General features: G+C 41.8%; 1 protein-coding gene across 1 annotated transcript; it reads left to right on the plus strand.

The window, feature by feature from the left end:
- Positions 1-3,323: 3,323 nt before the first annotated feature.
- Positions 3,324-14,381, plus strand: ODC1 (ornithine decarboxylase 1). The gene is made up of 11 exons (XM_061622779.1): positions 3,324-3,649; positions 7,749-7,897; positions 8,020-8,193; positions 8,334-8,506; positions 8,652-8,786; positions 8,886-8,967; positions 9,808-9,891; positions 11,814-11,976; positions 12,333-12,445; positions 12,731-12,945; positions 13,904-14,381. Exons 2-11 carry the CDS (start codon positions 7,796-7,798, stop codon positions 14,043-14,045), a joined length of 1,383 nt encoding a protein of 460 aa, XP_061478763.1. The 5' UTR covers positions 3,324-3,649; positions 7,749-7,795; the 3' UTR covers positions 14,046-14,381.
- The last annotated feature ends 6,465 nt before the right edge of the window (positions 14,382-20,846 follow it).

Genomic DNA, 20,846 nt, shown 5'->3' on the forward strand with positions numbered 1-20,846 from the left:
GGATACTGCTGATCTAATCATAGCTTACATCCGTGCCCCTAGATCACATGATGAAAATAAGATGTGCACTGTATTATAATTCAAAAGCCTACATATGATGTGTTCTGTGATTAGAAAATTGATTTGTGTGGCTTGTCTGTAAAAACCATGTGGCTCTGTGCCTCAGATCTAAATTTTTGTTCCACTGCAGTAACGTGAAATACTGAAACTGATTTTCATGGTGAAGTCCTATAAAAATCTTGATCTATATAGATACTGTGATGTCACCAAGTTTGGAGTATTAACCCAATTGTTGCTGAAATAAGAAGTGGTTTTCCTATATTTTTCTTTTAAAATGGCAATTAAGAAAGTGGCTGAGAAGCTGGAAATAACTATGTTTCAGAAAATAATGGATGAGATTGAGATAACGAAACAAAACCTGCGACAGGGTTGTAAGGAGCTGAAAATTGAATTGAGTAAAATGAAGCAGGAGATTAAAGATATAGGGGTCCCTGTGAGAGAGGTGACCCTGGAAGGGGTCCCTGTGAGAGAGGAGACCCCGGAGATTGGAACAAACGTGGAACAGGAAAAAGATTTGGAGTCTATGGACTTTAGAAACAAAATTTATTGTTTGGAGACACAGGACAAACGTGGAACAGGAACAAGATTTGGAGTCTATGGACTTTAGAAATAAAATATATTGTTTGGAACTCAATGTTATCTCTGAAGAAATTAATGAAGATTCTAGAGATAAAGTTATCAATGGCATGGATAATCTTCTGGACTGGAATGATGTGATGGAGCCCAATATAGAGAAAATCTATGGAATTAACTGCAGCCATGTGACAATGGAAAAACTTTCAAGAGATGACCCAGTGTATTTTGAAAAAAAGAACAGAGATATGATTTTACAGCAGTATTTCAGCAACCTATTCAGAATGGATGGCAAGAAAATATTTGGGATAGAGGTAATTCCCATCAGACTCTTACTATATGACTATGGCTTTGACAGCAAGATTATTATGGAATACTGATAATGGAAGATTGGATACTGAAATTACTGGACTTAACAAGACTACTGAAGATGGAAGATGGAAAATGGAACTAATAGGGATAATAGAACAATGGCTACTGAAATTACTGAACCTAACAGATTCTGATGTGATGGATTAATTGAAATGTTTATTTTGACTATGGTTATGACAACAAGATTATCATAATTAGTAATGAGATGGATTAATCGATATGCTTATCTGGAAAAAAAAATTGATAGATATATTTCTTAAAGAATTGAAACCTCTCTTTGACTTTTTGTGGAAAGAATAAAGTAATGTTTATGAGATTTGATGATTAAGTAAGATAACTACTGGAGGAAAGTGATTTTATAATATGACTTAAGAGACAGGATTGTTATATATTATAGACTTATAACTGATTTGATCTTTGACAAATGGGAAGTCAATATTTTACTCTTTATTTTTTATTTTTGTTTTTTGTTTTTCTTTTTTTCTTTTTGTTTAACTATTTTTGATTTTGTTTTTTGTCTTTGAATGTTTTATGATTTTGTCTTGTATGTTTTATGAAAATCTGAATAAAAATTATTGAAAAAAAAAAAGATCTATATTTTTGATGAATGGCAGCATCATGAAGGGTTGGACTTTTTAAATCTTGCATTCCATGTGTGTGTGAATTATGAGCTGTGAGTAGGCAGTGGATTTTTATGAACTGTATAAAAATTATGGGAACTCAGAAAGTAAAGTGATTTCAGGCAACCCAAGGTCCAATACCAGATTTCTGTCAAGTGGTTCAGATGCCCTTTTATATTAGACAGCTAATATAACTAACATGTGCTGTACTAGTCTTGTGAGTTTTCAAGTTACACAGTAGCCTTTTTAAAATTCCTTTCTGAATAAAATATTATTTGTAACCCTAGGGCTTAGGGTATAACACTAAAGTTTAATCTTGCACAGAATGCTTTCTCTGGAACAATTTTTTTTAATAATAAAAAAAGAACTTCTGTGTAATTTGAATGCTTACAAATCAACAACAACCCAAGTGGGGCCAATTAAAGATAATGCCCAAAATGTTTTGGCCTCTTCTTTTCTAGCTAAATGAAAAATTCTTGAGTGCAAATTCTTCAAGGCCCACAAACTGCTTGTTCCAATTTGAAGTTTAAAGTGATTGGCATTGCTTTAGGCCCAAACCCACGACATTGCTTCCTGCGCATGGAGCACGTGACATGACTAACCTTTTTGCTGAGAAAGCTGAAAAGCGGCTGTTGCGCAAGGAGCACCTGAAAAGCTATTGCTGAAGTCCTGCTTGTATTCTTCCTGTCTTGCCTAATTTCCACTCTGAATGGTACCACTAAACAGCCATAGGAAAGGCAGCAGCTAAGGGAGAGGTAGAGAGAAGGGGGGCGGGGAGGGCTTACTGAAGGATGGCGCAGCGAGGAGCAAAGCAAATGAAGTCCCAAGGATTGTAAACATTGGTCTTCATCAACAGGTGGGTCAGGGACCCAATACCAGGGTGACAGCCGGACTTCAGGTGAGTCGCAACAACAGCATTGAAAAATGGAAATGGACTTCCTTCAAGTCGATCCCGACTTATGGCGACCCTGTGAATAGGGTTTTCATGGTAAGCGGTATTCAGAGGAGGTTTACCATTGCCTTCCTCTGGGGCTGAGAGGCAATGATTGGCCCAAGGTCACCCAGGGAGCTTCACGGCTGTGTGGGGATTCATTACCATCATACAAATATAGCCCCTTTTCATTTTCTAGCCAAGATGTATGGCTTTTCTTTTTGCTTTCCTTTTTAACTCTCCAGTTACAACTTCTCTTTTTTGTTCCTCTGACAAATCCTCTAATCGGAACGGGTGAAATGTTGCTGCCGACTGGACTGCATCATTGGATTGGCAGCAATGACTGTCTCAAACCGCTCAGCGCCTTGCCTTCTTTTTATTTATTTATTTAAAAGATTCTGATTACAGCAGAGCTTCCAGGGGCTGTTTCAAATAACAAGGTGAAATACAAATAAACCATTAAGAAAAATTACTATTAACATTTCATTAATTTAAATGTCTACAATGAGCCCCATGTGTTGAACTCTTCCACCACTCTTGCTCCCCGCCCCCCTCCTCCTTGGAGAATTCTAATAATGAACGTGGAAGCGTGAGGGGCGTTTGTCATTTCCCCCCTCCCTCCTTCAATCATTCCCCCTTTTTTTCTTTTTTTTTGAAGAGGGGCGGGGACGAGGATCTCATATCTCCTGGCTTGCCACGCTCGCGTTCGCCACCGCTTGCCTGACGTCATAATAGCGGTTGGCGAAGGCTGCGGCCCGGTCGTAGCCGATCGGGGCTGGTTTGAGCTGGTGTGTTGTCATGGAGACGAGGACGGGCCTATAAATACAGGCTCTGCGGCGCTCTCAAGGCTTTGTCAGGCGAAGACGCTGAAGCGGCCACAGCAGCAGCAGCAGCTGCTATCCTGCGCGGCGGTGGGCGGCGACCAGCTCCGGCCCCTTCTCGGATAGTAGCCGGTGGTTTCCAAGACCAGGGAGCGTGACGGGACAGGCTAACCCGCCCGTTGATCCCCACCGGCTGCCGCGCAGGGTAGAAGAGGCTGCTGCTGCTGTCGCTGAAGAACAAGAAGCTGCTGCCGCCGCTACAACACACTGAGGTGAGCAAGGGAGAAGACCGGCCTAAACAGGCAGTTGGCCACGTGGACGGGGTGGGTGGAAGAGAAACAAGCAGGCCAGGCCGGTCGATCTGGGGGGGAGTGAGGGTGTCCACTTCGGCGTTGTGGCGTGGAAGGCAAAGGGAGCCTCAGGACGAGATTTAAGGACGAATGTGGGTTTTAAGGTGAAAACAATGTTTGTAAAAACTTCCCAGACGCCATCGCTCTTTTGATTAACGGCTTGGATTTTTAGCTTTTTAAAAAAAAAAAATACCCTTGTTCATTTTCGCCCCATTTTCTTAAAAAGGACTATATCCTAAATAACTAAACAAATAGAATCATCCCACTGAGATTCTAATAATAATCGTGCTCGGAAACAATTTATTCCTCTCCCCAAACAAGGCTTGGTGTTAATTTGGGGGCTGATGAGGCTCTGCCTTAATAGTCACATGTTGAAAGTTCTGTTCTAAGCGCCCGCCCACCCCACGCTTTTGTTTTGCCCCCCCCCCTCATTGCTCTGATAAAGAGCAGTAAAGAGGATGACTACTTTTCTGGGGCGGGGGGGGGGAGGTGATAGAGATCCGTTTGTGTTTGAAAGTGCTGGCTGTTCTTCCGTAGAGACGATACTGCGGTGGTTGCTCCTTTTCAGTTTCATTGCGGCAAAAGCACTGGAACAAGGGGGTCGTGGTGGTGGGGAAAATCTTAAAAAACTGAAAGCTGAAATAACGGGGCAGCTGCTAGCCCGAACAGCTGGTGATCAAGTGAAGTCTCACATGGAGAATGAGAAGTTGGGATGTTGCCTATTGAATTTATTTCCGTCCTGAAAGTTGGCACTCCTGATGCCATGAGCTCAAGAAGTCAGTCCGAACTGGGTTACCCAGCCACAGACTTGGCCAACCCATTCCCTCGTCTCCTCTTCAATATAAAAGGACACTGCAGATACAACACTGTTCTTGATATCTCTGCTCCACCCCTTCACATCCTGCCACAGTTAACTGTGTCAGTTTGAGAAGGAGGAGGTAGCACTTGGCCGTCTTTGGCATGCACACACATGTGCAGAAAAAGCAGACAAAGCCTGAGCTGCTTCAACAGCATTTGCTAGGAGATCTGGCAAAAGTGGCGACAGACACGTGCAAGGCAGGGCGCAGGGAGGCCCTGCTTGGGTTGCACAAATTGTCTGTCTGGTGTACAGCTGCCATCCCCATTGCTACTCAGCTGAAGGCTGGAAAGGAGATGGCTAGGTATAGACTGCAAAGGAGATGGCTAGGTATAGACTGCAAAGGAGATGGCTAGTAAACAACATTTTTCAAATGTGAATCACCTCAGCTTATGGCTGGCCTTTCTTCTAAATAGGGCCTTTGTGCTAATTTTATTGCTGTAAACAGTGACTTCTACAGGTCTAGGAATATTTAGTGATTTAACTGATGGTGCTGATGATAGCTGTTGAGCAAGCATATGTGATGCTATTGGGAAGGGTAGGGAAATACTTCAGTTTGGGTTATTTTAAGGAATACATCTTAAAATGCAGTATGGATTTGCTTGGAATGTTTTACATAAAGGCTTTGCTTCTTTTGTATTTGAAGTAGTATGTGTACACACGCATATCTGAATGTCTGTTGTTCTATTATATTTGATAAGAAGTTAGAATCTACAGCAAAAAGTGATATGTTCAGTTTACGTTGGGTTTGTCCACCATGGGAATTTTACCGGAGTTCATAGTCTGTTGTGATTATATTTATTTATTGCATTTGTATACCGCCCCATAGCCGAAGCTCTCTGGGTATATAATTGGAAGTCTATTGATACTGGTGAACATGCCTCCAGTTACGCTTAGAATTCAGGCTAAAAAGAATTGATGCAAGGACAGCTGTAATTAAAAAAAGAAAAAGGTTGAGCCAATAGAGGTATGTTTAAAATTTTGCTTACCATGCCTCTTTGGTGAAATTACTGTTTTTCAGTATTCTTGGTTGGTTGCTAAGATGCACTTTCAAAATATGGGTCAAATATTTAAAAAGCATTCAGTATTACAGAATCTTAGCTGTTTCACTGTGGTTCAATAGAGATTGCAGCAAATACATTCTAAAATCATTTGTGCGTGCTGTCATGTTAGTAATGTCAATCTGTGGTACTTTTTATTCCTAGCCTAGACATTCTCTCATCTGTTCTCTTTGCCTTCCAGTCTGTGAATGGGGATTTCAGATATGGAAATCTTGGGTCAAGTAGTAGACTGAGCAGCATGAGAATAAGGAATTCAAGCACAACTAATAATTTTAGTGATACTATTTTGTGGTTCCTTGATAATAAATGGGAAATTGAGTTTTATTTCTGACATGTACATTGTTGTATTTCATTTGTTTAAATTATTTCTGTGCTACTTTTCAAGATCATAGATCCTCCCAAAGTTGCTTACAATGGAAGAATTGCAAAAAACAGTAAAGCATTGTTTGTTTATGCAATTAAAATCAATAAATAATTTAGCTCATTAAATATAAAACATTATACTCCTTTTATTTATTTTATATTTATGTTTGTTTAGTCTCTTTGAGACTTTTACAATGCCATTCTCTATTTCCTGTGACTGTTTCATTAATGGCATGGTAGAATGTATCTGTGAATTCCTGCATAAATTGCTTTTTATCCATCTTTGAAGTAGGTTGGGCTGGAGAATTGTGCACAGAGGCTGTGCTGGCACAACAGCATGTTGCTTCTGTGTTGCATTAGTAGCCTTGTTCCCAATTATGCCTTTCATCCCCTGGGATCTCTACATCTGCTGTTCACTGTTAAGAGCCTGGACGTGGCAGGGATGTTTTAACATTATGCCCTGCAGGTCTTCTTGCAGGTTTCCTGCATCACACTGAACCAGAGAGGATCAAGCTGTTTAATGCCATCATTTAGCTTTATAGTGCTTTTTATCAGCAAGTTGTGTGCAAATGTGTGCTGTTATTCATTTGGAGTGACAGCAGGATTACAGCATGTGCAGCATGTTGCTATGCATATTTACTTGGAAAAGTCCCACTGTCTTTAATGGCGCATGCTTAAGTCATGCAGCCTTAAATCTGTAGTGCTAGAGTAAAGAAACAGGCTGTCTTTAGTGCACAAAATCAGTGCACGAGGCTGCTTCTTGATCCTCAGTCTGTAACCTCCACCTGGTGCAGAGTGCCTCCTCTCCTTCATTTTTCTGTCAACCAGTTTTTTTCCATCGTGCCTGTGTGCCTGCCGTACCCCCGCCGTAAAGTGGAAATCGCCGTAAAGCGGAACCCCATTGAGTATAATGGGGCGCATTGCGTGAAAATGCTGCAAAAACGCCAAATCAGCTTTAAAACGGGGAATGAAAGCCGCCGCATTAGCGGAACGCCGGGAAGCAAAGCGCTGGGAAGCGGGGCCCTACCGTATACTTAGACTCCTTCTGAATGACCAACATAGACTATGTGTTTGGCAGCTGTATTCTCAGTGCCTCACACATGCTTCTTTCCCCCCCCCATAGTCTAGGCTCCCCCTTTAGTTGAGTCAAAGCAATACCAGATGAAATTCTCAAGTGACAGTTCAGTTGGCTTTTTTAATAGCTTCATTAAAAACTCCATGGAGAACTTGAGGCTGATCAAGTCACCTGAGAAAACTGCAGAATGGCAGAAACAGGTACAAATTACTAAGTTGTACTGCCTATGTCCACCTGTAAGCAGGTTTCTTCTTTACTAGTGGAAACAACAGGCAAACATAGGAAGTTCTGGCGCTGTCTTCCTACTAGTACCTATTGTAACGTCAATGTGAAATTCACTAAAGTTCAGTCTTTTTGGTACTGGTTTATTCAGGCTCCTCCTATGTCTGATTTCCTTAAAAGACACAATCTGGCATAAATGTGGTAGAAACCTAAAAGCCTTTTCTCATTCAGATCACTTCACCATTATGGTGACTGCTAACGGGCATAAGGGTTGATTTCCTATTTCAAGATCTTGCTTTCCTGGAGACTCTCCCTAGAAGCACAGCTAGAAGTAGTTTCCTTCAAAATTGCATCTTAGTCAGGTTGTGAAAGTTGGCTTGCTAAGCGGCTGTTTTGACTGTGATGGAAGGGAGAGCGAATAAACTCTTTTCTATGTTTTCACAGTTTTTCATTGAAAATCTCTTTGGTGCCATAACTGAACATCAAGCAAGATGAATGACTTCAGTGGTGAAGAATTCAATTTTACTTTCCTTGATGAAGGCTTTACTGCAAAGGATATTGTAGACCAAAAAATAAATGAAGTTTCTTCCTCAGTGAGTATGACAGATAGCTTAACTATTTAAAAATGTTTTATACTAAACTTACTCTTACTGCTGTTGTAATATCAACAGTAGGCAACTGTATATTGGCTGATAAATGTTTTCTTTGTCCCCAGGATGACAAAGATGCATTTTATGTTGCTGACCTTGGGGATATTCTCAAAAAACATTTGCGATGGTACAAAGCCCTCCCTAGGGTATCTCCTTTCTATGCCGTCAAATGTAATGACAGCATAGCTATAGTGAAGACTCTGGCTGCTCTTGGGGCAGGATTTGATTGTGCCAGTAAAGTAAGTGTCTGACTTTTGAATGATTTGCTTAAATACTGTGTGTTAGAAATTAAATTATTTGCCTTTGATTCCAGTTGTCTGTTTCTGGACAAAGCGTTTCTGGTGAATAGAGTGTGAACTAATAAATTGTTCTTTTTCAGACTGAAATACAGCTGGTCCAGAGTGCTGGTGTGCCTCCAGAGCGTATAATATATGCAAATCCATGCAAGCAAGTCTCTCAAATTAAGCATGCTGCAAATAATGGTGTGCAGATGATGACTTTTGATAGTGAAGTTGAGCTGATGAAAGTTGCAAGAGCCCATCCAAAAGCAAAGTAAGAACCCGTGACACTCTATTTTATGACAATCTGTATATGTTATATTCCTCAGAGGAACTTGCCTTAAGTATAGTTCAAATACAAATGTGTGTTCACAGATAAAAGCAAATGTGCTTACAATGGGTTCTAAAATGTTCTCTAGGCTGGTCTTGCGCATTGCAACAGATGACTCAAAGGCAATTTGCCGCCTGAGTGTTAAGTTTGGAGCCACACTAAAAACCAGCAGGTTGCTGCTTGAGCGAGCGAAAGAGCTTGATATTGATGTTATCGGAGTCAGGTGAGTAGCAATGCTGTGTAGAAGAAATGGTGTGCTTGCTGCCTTTTAAATTTGCCTTCATTAAAAAGCTTGCCCACTAACTTAACCCATCTCTTGTAGTTTCCATGTTGGAAGTGGCTGTACAGATCCTGAGACATTTGTGCAAGCTATTTCTGATGCCCGTTGTGTCTTTGATATGGGAGTAAGTACATTTTAAGAGCATTTCATATAGTAACAATCAACTCATTTGAAATGTGGTGTTGGAGGAGACCTTTTTGCATACCATGGACTGCAAAAAAGACAAATAGAGTACGGCCCCACTCATATGGCAGGTTAGGTTCCAGACCCCCACCGAAAAGCAAAAATCACCGAAAAGTGGAACACTGACAGTAAAATGACACCCAAAAAAGCAGAACAAATGCTGTATGAGTGGGGCCCTACTATAATTGAAAACCGCCATATTAGCAGAACGACGAAAAGCAGGGCCCTACTGTAATTGGGTGTTAGAAGAAATTAAACCACAACTGTCACTAGAAGCTAATATGATGAAACTGAGGTTATCATACTTTGGACACATAATGAGAAGACATGATTAACTAGAAAAGACAACAATGCTGGGAAAAAACAGACGGGAGTAGAAAAAGAGGAAGGCCAAACAAGATGGATTGATTCCATAAAGGAAGCCACAGACCTGAACTTTCAAAATCTGAACAGGGTGGTTCACGGCAGATGATATTGGAGGTCACTGATTCATAGGGTCGCCATAAGTCGTAATCAACTTAAAGGCACATAACAACAGCAACAACAATACTTGGTATACTTACATGGTCTAAACAGCTAACTTAGATTAGTTCAAATTATCGGTGGTTTATGAGGATTGTTTGTATCCTTATTTGTTTGCTTCACTAGTCCACAAACCCTTAGTGATTGTAAGTTTTTAAAATTGTTTTTAAGGATGTGTTTTAAATTGTAACATCAGGGTGAAGGGTGGGTAATTAAGTATAATAATAATAGCATTTTAATCAATATTTCTGTATTTTAGGCTGAGCTTGGTTTCAACATGTACCTGCTTGATATTGGTGGTGGTTTCCCTGGCTCTGAAGATGTAAAACTTAAGTTTGAAGAGGTATGTAGCCCTAATTGTCTTTCTTTGTGAATCTTTGGGACAGTGTTTTTCAACCTTTGCTCTCCAGATGATGTTGAACTACAATTGACATCATCCTCTTCCAACTGACATGGAGGGGATTTCGCTATTATGTGGCAAAAGATGTTGATATAAGGGTCATAAGCAGAGCACATATGTGCCCAATAGAAAGTATTGTAGCCAGTACAACAGATTGCAGCATGTGCTTGGTTACTGTATGTGTGTATGTGGTGCCCATGACAGTTTCTTCATGGGCCCAAAAGGGTTTGTGGCCCCTGGGTTAGAATATTGTTAGAGTGAGCTCACCAGGTTTGATGGCAACTTGATTTTTTTAAAAAACATACATACTACTTCATTATCAATGTGGTTTCTAAGCGGTTTACAAGTACAAAACCACTTGTACTGAGTTACAGCTTTAATAGGAATAATAATTTCAGTCGCGTTATGAAGGAAATTTTACCTTGCCTCTCCTGATGTACTTGAAATGAGAAGCAATCTACATCATAATTTTCAAGCTGAAAGTGTTTGCTGCACAGCAGCATCAGGTTCTGGGAGACATTGTGGATACATAATTTACAGTAGAAGTTTACTTGCTATGGTATATACTCTGTACTGCTAAGATGACAATACCAAAAGTGTTCTCCTTGAAAAAGTGCTTACAGGAATTCTGCCATGTATGTCTGTTCCAGTTCTGTGTTTTGCTGCAAAATAACAAACCTTAGTCTTGAACTATGCAGCTACTGTAAATGGTACGCTGTTATGCAGTAAAATGAAATAACACTAGCTTTTGTGGACAGGGTAAAGAGAGAGCAGGACAATCCAAAACCCTGATAAGGAGAGGTAGAGCGTGATGGAAGGACAGAGCTACTGCTGCATCCACAAACCCATTGTTAACACTAGGGTGGAAGTAGGGGCATTTACATTGCTGCGCTAGCCTGGAGCTGGTGCAGTGATCCAGCCTGGTGCTCTCAATTGATGGCAGTGGGGCTGGCTTAGCCTGTTGCTTCTCCAAAAGCACCCTGTTCTGGGCTCTCTGCAGACTACTGTGGATAGAACTGGGAGCCAGAGAGTGTGGCCAGGTTGGGCCCTGACCAAGGAGCCCCTTTTTAGGGTGGGAGGGTAGTGCTCCCATTCCGTGATCCATGGTAGTGTTGGGTCCTAGAACCTGACCCCAACACGGAGAAGGAGCTCCCAGGTGCCCCCCAATACAGACAGCGCAGTCATCAAATAAGCCTGCACACATGCCCTGCCTACCTTGCCTGTCAGTGTGAATGCTGTGTGTGCATGCCTGCCTGCCATCACACAAGATGGTGCAGGGGCTTCCCTATGGGGCTGATGACCCTGCCGTCATCTTGGCAGGCATGTGAGCTGTGTGGACACATCATTCACATGACACGAGAGGTAAGTGGGGGGGCATGGGCAAGCTTGTTAGCCCAGCACCGCCTGTATCGGAGGGTATCTGTGGGCTATGGTGCCTGGAGCTGGCCCTGCTGGGAGCTCCACACCAACAGAGTGATGCTGGAGTCACTCTGGGTGGAGGGACATCTCTGCCCAATTCTCAGCCCCCCCCCAGTGCAGAAGGGGTTTGAATTGCAATCTAAACCCATCTTTCCCCATCTAGTTCATTTGAGCAGTCAGAATGTATATAGCTGAAACAGCGCTAAAAGGTTTTATAGAGGTAAAATTGGGGGTTCAAATTGCATAGGAAGTCATTTGATGGATTCTGATCCACCAGTTCCTTGCAGCCAATATGTAGTGCCAGTATCTTTCTTGGTGAAAACTGGTTAAAGAAAAGGGGATATACAGTGGAATTCCTCTGCACAATTTGCCTAAAAGCTCATTGTTTATGCAGTATTCCTATTGGTTAACTAGTAATGACCCACTTTTATATTTTTTGAAAAAAGATAACAAATGTAATCAATCCGGCTTTGGACAAGTATTTTCCTTCTGATTCTGGAGTGAGAATTATTGCGGAGCCTGGCAGATACTATGTTGCATCAGCTTTTACACTGGCTGTTAACGTAATTGCAAAGAAAGTTGTAATAAAGGAGCAAACTGGATCTGATGGTATGTATTATCTAGCTGATAACTCCAAGCTTTGATTTCACTGTGATACTCATAACTGATTGGGGGGGGGGAGCCCCCTGAAGGGGGTGGCAGTCAATTAGTGTTGGTGTGGAGGGCAGTTGATGTTTTGCTTTCTCTATAAAAATGTGAACAAGAGCTATTCATTTATATGGGTGAAATTAAAGCTCGAATGAGAGCTAAATACCTTCCTGATGACTTTGGCCGTGAATGTAGCACTATCCTAGATTGGTGTTCATGGTAATGGCAAAGTACGATAGAATGTTGGAATGGGCTTTTCTGTATATATCTAGCAAATTGCTCAATTCTAATATTCTTCCCTTTTCTCCCCTGAATAGATGAAGAAGAACCAAATGACAAAACTCTTATGTACTATGTAAATGATGGGGTATATGGATCTTTTAACTGCATCCTGTATGATCATGCACATGTTAAACCAGTTTTGCAAAAGGTGTGTGTGTGTTGTATTTTATTATTTACTGTTTTATATATAAAGCATAGTTTTACCCCTAAGCCCATTTTACCCCTAAACCCATATACTTATTCTGGTATATTTATCTATACCAGAGAAATAAAAGGTTGTGGTTCTTGCAGAGCTGGCATAATATAGACCTCTAACTGATCTTGGCATGATGTAGTAATGGAACAAATTCCAAAGACCATCTTATGCACAACTGTACAACTGCGCTGTGACAGTATGTATGTAGTAACTACTTAAAATTTAAACTATTTTCAGAGACCTAAGCCAGATGAAAGATACTATTCCTGCAGCATATGGGGACCAACCTGTGATGGCCTGGATCGCATTGTTGAGCGCTGTGGGCTGCCAGAATTGCAGGTTGGGGATTGGATGCTGTTTGAAAACATGGGTGCCTACACTGTGGCAGCCGCTTCTACTTTCAATGGATTCCAGAGGCCAACAATACACTATGTGATGTCAAGGCCAGCGTGGTTAGTAATTCTTCCTTCTATGCTTTTTAACTTTGCTTTTAATAAAGGTCACGCTTAAATGTGACTCAGGCAAAGTGTACGTAAAGCACTGTTTGAGAAAAGCTTATGTAGATTACTTTGAAAAGAGCAGAAGAGCACTCGGACAACTCCAAGTGCATAAAACATATTGGGATTCTTTGGTAGGCTAAATTACTTAGTCGCCTTGTTTCCATGCACTCTTAATCCATAGTTTATTTTAACATGTGTGCTCCTTTCCCACATCTGACTGTCACGTGGGGAAGAAAACAAGCCAGAGTTTGTTTTTTTGTGAGTTGTGAAGGGAGATTTGTGGTTCACTTCTTCTAAACAGACCATGAGTGGTAAGCCAAGAACAAACCTTGGCTTCCATTCATGGAGGAAACAAACCATGAGCCTGGGTTCACACCTTGCAACAAACCAGACTGGCTTGCTTTCTCCCCCAGGGAGGCTGGGGGGAGGAATGAAGCAGTAATGCACGTTAAACCATAATTTTAACATTCTGGGTGAACCAGGCCAATTTTCCTCTGTCTTCTCTAGTACAAGGTATCATTGCTCTTGTTTGGAAGACTTGCTTTACGATTATGACTCTCTCTCACAGTTACATGCAAGTGCAGAAACTATATTGAGTGCAGAATTTACCTGTTTGACAATCTTGGCATGATTTTAAAAATATCCTCAGGATATGAGCAATGAGCAATTTCAAAATAAGGTTTATTAATTTTCCATGGCTAGGAAGAAGAGAATCATTTATACTGGCTGCAATCCTGCTTTGTTTTTATGAGCAGAATCTAGTGAGAGATTAGCACAGAGTGCACACACAGCCATGTTCTATAAATGTCCCGCCTAATCAGTAATTTTGGAAGCTAATGTGTGTACTTGAAACTTACTAGAGGCTGATTATATCTAGATTACTTACTCATTCTTTTCCCCCCCTTATTAGGCAATTGATGGAACAGATAAAGGAGCAAGGTTTTCAAGCTGAGGTGGAAGAGCAGGATGTCACTTTGCCACTGTCTTGTGCCTGGGAAAGTGGGATTGAACACTGTCCAGCAGCTTGTGCTTCAGCTAGCATTAATGTATAGATACAGTTTTGTCTAACATGCAAGGTTAGGAATGGATTTTTGGGGCTTTGGGGACCATTAACTTAATTTTTGCTAGAATTTTTAATTGTTTTGAAAGGCCGGGGTGGCGTAAATGTAATGGAATAGACAACTAGGAGACAGGATGGTCACATTTATCTGTGTTCCTATGGAAACTATTTGAATATTGTTTTATATGGATTTTTATTCACTTCTCAAGTATGCTACTAAAACTGATCCTTGACTGTCAAGCAAGCATTTGTAGCTTGTGTAACTGGCAGAATGGTCTGGACGTAGTATTGTGACCTGACTGTTTTACAATAAAGTCTATTGAAATAACTGGGTAGCTGTTCTTTGCTATATATGAACTAAAACCTGGGTTGAATAAATTTTAAAGTTTTGTTCAGTTGTCACTTGCTCTGGGCTTGAAATTTATGTAAGTTTGACATTTCTACGTAGTGTATGTCTTTCAGCAGCAGCCAAGGTAGTTCTCTCATGCTGGCTCTCAATGCCTGCTGCTTGTTTTTTTTTTGCCTTTGATCTTTTGACCACTTAACTATAAGACACACACAAAAATAAAGGGATCGTTGAAACAAGGCTTGTATATCCCATTTAAAGTATGTCAAATATCTCCTGGTTCTTGGCTATCTAAATTTTAATCCAGTGCAAGGCTGCTTAAATGGTAGAAATGTCAATGAACTATCATTTGAATACAGAATTTCTGTAAGTGGTCCAGGCACAACATTTTGTATAGATTATTTGGTTTGCTCTGGTGAAAAATAAAAAATGTTCTCTGTGAAGCTTGTGTGGAAAAATGGCCAATATTTAATTGAGACAACTTAGAAGAGGCTGAGTTGCGTTTTCAAGACTGGTTGAAGAATTTGTTCAGTACTATGAATGGTAGTTCTGAATTGGATTCCACCATATGTGCACGTACTTACTATTTTAATTATTTCAATCAAGCTTCTTGTGTTGAAGGTTTTGTACACATTGGGACACTACTCAGGTAGTCATAGTTGAGAATGAGACACTACAGCCTCGACAGCAGTTGGGGAAATCATTAACAAGGTGTTCATCTGAACAGCAATTTCGAGCACAGTTAGAATATACTTCCTTCCGATAAGCTTTTCTTCTTATAGGAGCAGCTAGGCAGAATGGAAGACCTGTTCCTGAAATCAAAATAATAGATTGTTTAGTGATTGAGTAAATGCTGCTGGTGTATAAAAGTTAGCTTTTAAATATAAGAGTATGTGGGTTTTTAAAAGTGGTACTTACATGTTCACAGAACATTAAATTCTGTGAAGGCAAATCTGTTTTGAATGACTATTGCAATGGGTCATCCATTCTTATCTCATTGTGGCTGTTTCCCCAATCTATAACTGGAAGTAAGAGCCATTTTAAAGCTTGAATGGTCAGATCTAGAGATTCCTATCCTATGGCTATGTGCTGTTTCACTGGATTTCATTCAAGTTAATATATTAGAATAAACCAAGTATGGTTACTTTTAAATGAATCAATAGCTCTTCTCAATAGCTCTTATATTTTCCAGTCTTCTCTGGGGACATGTCCACATTTGAGCATATTCACTAAGACACAAAAAACCCTTGTAGTTTAAGGACATACCTATAGCCAACAGATATTTCTATCAAACTTCAAAAAGCAGGGAAATTGGGCAGCTATAGTGAATGTACCAGGGGAGCAGGAGCCCTGACCTCCTCTCTGAGGTACGGTACTGCCCTACAAATTTCTCAAAATGCAAAAACAATTTGGGTTGGTCGTTCACAGTCCAGTCCAGTCCACTTGCTGTGTAGCTTGGAAGAATTTGGTAACATGCCTCTGAGCATTCTGTTGGGGAGTCCAGGACTGTTAAAAGTGGAATAAATGTATGGCATGAGTGTGCCCCCTGATTAGCCAAGCCGAACAGCTGTTAGTCTGGCTTTTAGAATGCTGCAAGTTTTTTCTTTCTGAGCATGCCTGACCTGTCATAGACTCCAATGTTAAATTTCTTAAATTAATTACAAATCAGCCAGGCATTTTTTTAAGTTTTAAACTGCAGAAGATGAAGGTCAGTGTGGAGCAAGGTCAGTAATAGGATTACAGGTACTTTGAACATGGCTGATTCAACAAATTATGAGACCACTGACAGAAAAAAGTCCCAATGGGTCTGGATTCCCCCCCCCCCGTTTTACACTTTGAACTCTTGATTCTGAATGTTTTGTGTACCACCATGAAATACAGAGAGTTGTTAAGCAAGTATTTCTGAGTTCAGGACTATAAATTTTGTAAGATTTTGTTTCAAAATGAGCTTATGGGAAGCAACAGAATGGCATGGAGGTATTTTCAATTTAATATTGCAGAATGCGAAAAATCTGCTGGCTATAGTACTGTATACAGCCACTCTCTGGGCTGTATTAGCTGTTAATCCACATTTCCCTCTATTTGGAGCAGTGCACACCTACAGGTATTTAAATTTGTATATAAGTGTCAACACTGGTCTTTCCATTCATACCAGTAGGCATTTCCTTTTGTGTTTGACCCCCCCTTCTAATTTGTTGATTCTGTTATGCCAATGAAGCACCCCCAGGGCAGTGTGGATTTTTTTTAATCCCCCATAAGAACTGTGCAAAAGTACATAGGCAATTGTAAATTTGCTTATACAGTTTTCTGGTTTTGTGCAAATTGGAGGGATCAAAAAATTATAAATATAGATATTTGTCTGGTGCCATTTGCTTATACAGTTTTCCAGTCTTGTACAAATCTGAGGGATCAACAGAAATACATAAATGGCAAAACTCCTGATGAACCCTTACTAGCAGGTAGAAAAGAAAGGTAACTTCTCAGCACACTTCAGATTGCTGCCTCTGGTGTAGAAATTTTTATGTGGTTTGCTTGGGCAGTTTTCTGTTTTTGTGCAAATCTGATGGAGCAAAAGAAGAAAAAATGCTCCTGGAAATAGTTACAAGTAGCTAGAAAAAGAAATAAAAGAGGAAGTAATGGTCACGGAAAGGAGAGGAGCAGAAAGTGACCGTTGATCCACTCACCCCAAAACACTGAAACAAATCGCCTGCAACCCTGAAGCCCTTCAATCACAGCAGCATTTAAGAGCCAGACAAGGGCTAGGCTCCAGGCAATGCCTCCAGAACCTCCAACACATAAGGTTACACATATAAGTCCTTTCAGTCATTAGTTTTCTGTAGGAAGAGCTAACAGGAGCCCATGCCTCTTGGTCCCACCTCCAATATCATGCACCTCCCTGACTCTGCCCCCTCCACGTTTGGCCAAGGTTTGAAGGAGGACTTTGTGGAGGCTCTGGCAGGGGAGTGAGTCTCTTGATCACACAGAGGAGGCTCTGCTCCACAGCCAACGGTACCTTCTAACCTGCGGAAGCTTGGCCAGACAGCTCCTGTGGTGGCGGTGGTGGGACAGTAGCACACTTCTGCATCCCCTTATTTGTACATTAGCCTTTAATATGGCTAATGTGATAATGGCTATAACTGAAATTTAATGTTTTCTTATTATTTTATTACCTGCCCTTATCCAAAGGTCCCAGGGCAGTTTATAACAATTTTAAAATACATCACTAAAAACAGTTAAAAGCAATATAAAATCACAAGATTATAAAAAATAAGGTGGGTCCTAAAACTACATCTCGGGAGTCAAAGGCCAGGGTAAAAATAAGTGTCTTTAGCATTCACTGAAAACTACAGCAAAGGTGCCAGCAGCACCTCAGTGGGGAGATAATTCCACAACTTAGGGGTGGCCACAAAGAAAGCCTCCCAGGCCACCACCCCCCGCCCCGCGCTTCTGAGCGTGGTGGAATTACCAAAAGGTACTCTGCTGATCTCAACACCCAAGAGGGTCTGTAGCGAAGGGCGCAGTGTTTCAGATATTTGGGGCCTAAGTCATTTAGGACCTTAAACTCTAGGTAAGCGCTTTGATTTGGGCCTGGAAATGAACTGGCAACCAATGTAGCTGTTTTAAAACGGGCTATATGCATACTTAAGGGAACCCCAGCCAGTAATCTGGCTGCTGCATTTTGAACCAGTTGACGTTTCCAAGTTGCTTTCAAGCACAGCCTCATGTAGAGCACATTGCAAAAATCCAGTCTGGAAGTTACCAGAGCATGGAATACTGTGGCCAAGTCATCTGTGTCCAAAAAGGTCCAAAACTGGCAAACCAGCCAGAGCTGGAAAAAAGCATGCCTAGCCACTGAGGCCACCTGAGCCTCTAGTGACAATGTTGGATCAAGGCGTATCCCCAAGTTGTGGACCTGCTTCTTCTAGGGGCGTGCAACCCCATCCAGAACAAGCCATTTCCCCACCTCCCAGACATGAGAACTCTGGACACATAGCACCTCTGTCTTTTCAGGATTCAGCCTCAATTTATTGGCCAACATCCAGTCCATCACTGCCTCCAAGCACTGGTCCAACATCTCAACTGCCTCTCCTATTTCAGATGGAACAGAAAGGTAGAGCTGGGTGTGAACTGCATACTGATGACGCTTCACTCCAAATCTGATGACAGCTCCCAGTGGCTTCATAAGGATATTAAATAGCACAGGGAACAAGATGGAATCCTGCAGAACACTACAGGATACTGCCCATGGTGCTGAACAGTAGCCTCCCATAACTACTTTTTGGAAGTAGCTCTGGACGTATGAGCGGAATCACTGAAGAACAGTATCCCCCACCTCCCTGAGACACTTCAGAAGGATACTATGGTCAACAAAAGCTGCTGAGAAATCAAGGAGAATAAGCAGGGTTGCCTTCCGCCAATCTCTCCCAACAGATATAATCAACCAGGGCGACCAAGGCGGTTTCAGGCCTGAAGCCAGACTAGAACGGATCCAAGTAATCAGTTTCCTCTAAGCATGCTTGAACCTATACCACCACCACCTTCTCGAGCACCTTGCCCAAAGGTGATATTTGGATATTTGGGAATATTTGCCACTGGGAGATAGCTGTTTAACACTTCAGAAAGGTCCTCTTAAGGAGGGAAAGCACTTTTTCAAGGCAGATGGTACCTCCCCTCCTCCAGTGAAGCGTTAATCACTCCCCAGACCCATCCACAAAGATGGATTCAGGAGCACCCGCAGACTACGGACCTGCTCTTTCGGAGGGAGTACGGCCCCATCCAAAGCAGGCAACTGACCACTTACCCGAACTCGGGAACCACCAACCTACAGCACCTCCATCTTGCTAGGATTCAGAGTCAGTTTATTGACCCTCATTCAGCCCACCACGGAGTCCAGTTACTGGTCCAGGGCTTGCACAGCCTCTCCTGATTCAGATGTTACAGAGAAATAGAGCTGGGTATCATCAGTGACACCTCACCCCAAATCTCCTGCTGACTGCTCCCAAGGGCTTCATACAGATGTTAAACAGCATGGGGGACAAGATGGTACCCTGTGGCACTCCACAGCACAACTGCCAGGGGGCAGAAAAACAATCACCCAATGCCATTCTCTGAAAACAACCTTGGAGATAGCATCAGAACCACTGTAAAACAGTGCCTCCAATACCCATCTCACCAAGTCAGCCCAGAAGGATACCACAGTCAATGGTATCAAAAGCTGCTGAGAGACCAAGTAAGAATAACAGGGTCGCACACACACCCCGTCCTTCTCCCAATATAAGTCATTCACCAGGGCGACCAAGGCTGATTCAGTCCTATAACCAGGCCTGAACCCAGACTGGAGTGGGTCAAGATAATCTGTTTCATCCAAAAGTACTTGCAATTGCTGTGCCACAACCATCTCAATCACCTTCCCTAAGAAGTGGGTATTTGCTACTGTGCGGTAGTTGTGGCAAACCAATGGGTCCAGGGAGGCCTTTTTCAGGAGCGGTCAGATCACTGCCTCTTTTAGGGTGGCTGGAACCACTCCCCCCTGTAACGATGTGTTGACCACACCCTGAATCTACTCGGTTAACGCTACTCAGTAAGCTTTGACATGTTACTGGCAGCATTGTCTCAAGCATCTTGTCCACGTCATCAGGCTGCGTCAACTGAAACTGATCCCAAGAAGTTGCAGCAGACATTGCACCGGACACCTCACTGGGGACTACAGTAGATGTGGATGGGGCATCAAGATTGCTATGGAGGCGAGCAACTTTACCCTCAAAGTGCCTTGCAAACAATTCACAGTGGGCCTCCGAAGGGTCTAAAACTCCATTTCCTGGAATTGGTGTCAGATCCCTGACAATATGGAAAAGCTCCACTGGACGGCTACTTGAGGATGCAATGGTGGCAGAGAAGTGGGCCTTCTTCACCGCCCTCACCACCACACAGTAGGCACTGTTATGGTGCTTTACTCATGCCCAATCAGTCTCACAGCATGTCTTTTGCCACTTGCATTCTAGCTGTTGTCCAGCCCATTTCATTGCCCTTGGTTCACTGATGTACCAAGGTGCAAACCGGGCTCCACAATGCCTGAGAGGGCGCTCGGGGGCAACCGTGTCAAGAGCCTGACATGCCTCGCTGTTCCACAGCGTGACAAGGGTTTCAACAGGGTTACCTGCTGGTAACTCCCCCAGGGCATTCAGGAATCCAGTGGATTTCATTAGTCTCCAGGAACTTTATTTCCGACACAAATGAAGACTCACACAGGTATTGTTTGTGCTGAAATTTGGTGAAGATTAAAAAAAAATCTATTTGTCCTTAGACCCAGTAGATACACTAAAAAAATTATTTGGAAATGATCTGTACATATTGCAGTGCTTCTTTTTGTGAATTTGATTTTTGTTTTCAGTTTTTGTATGTTTAGAATAAGACTTTTTAAAATAATCTCTGTAGATTAATGTTCTT

This window comes from Rhineura floridana, chromosome 4 (assembly GCF_030035675.1).
Source record: "Rhineura floridana isolate rRhiFlo1 chromosome 4, rRhiFlo1.hap2, whole genome shotgun sequence".
NCBI lineage: Eukaryota > Metazoa > Chordata > Lepidosauria > Squamata > Rhineuridae > Rhineura > Rhineura floridana.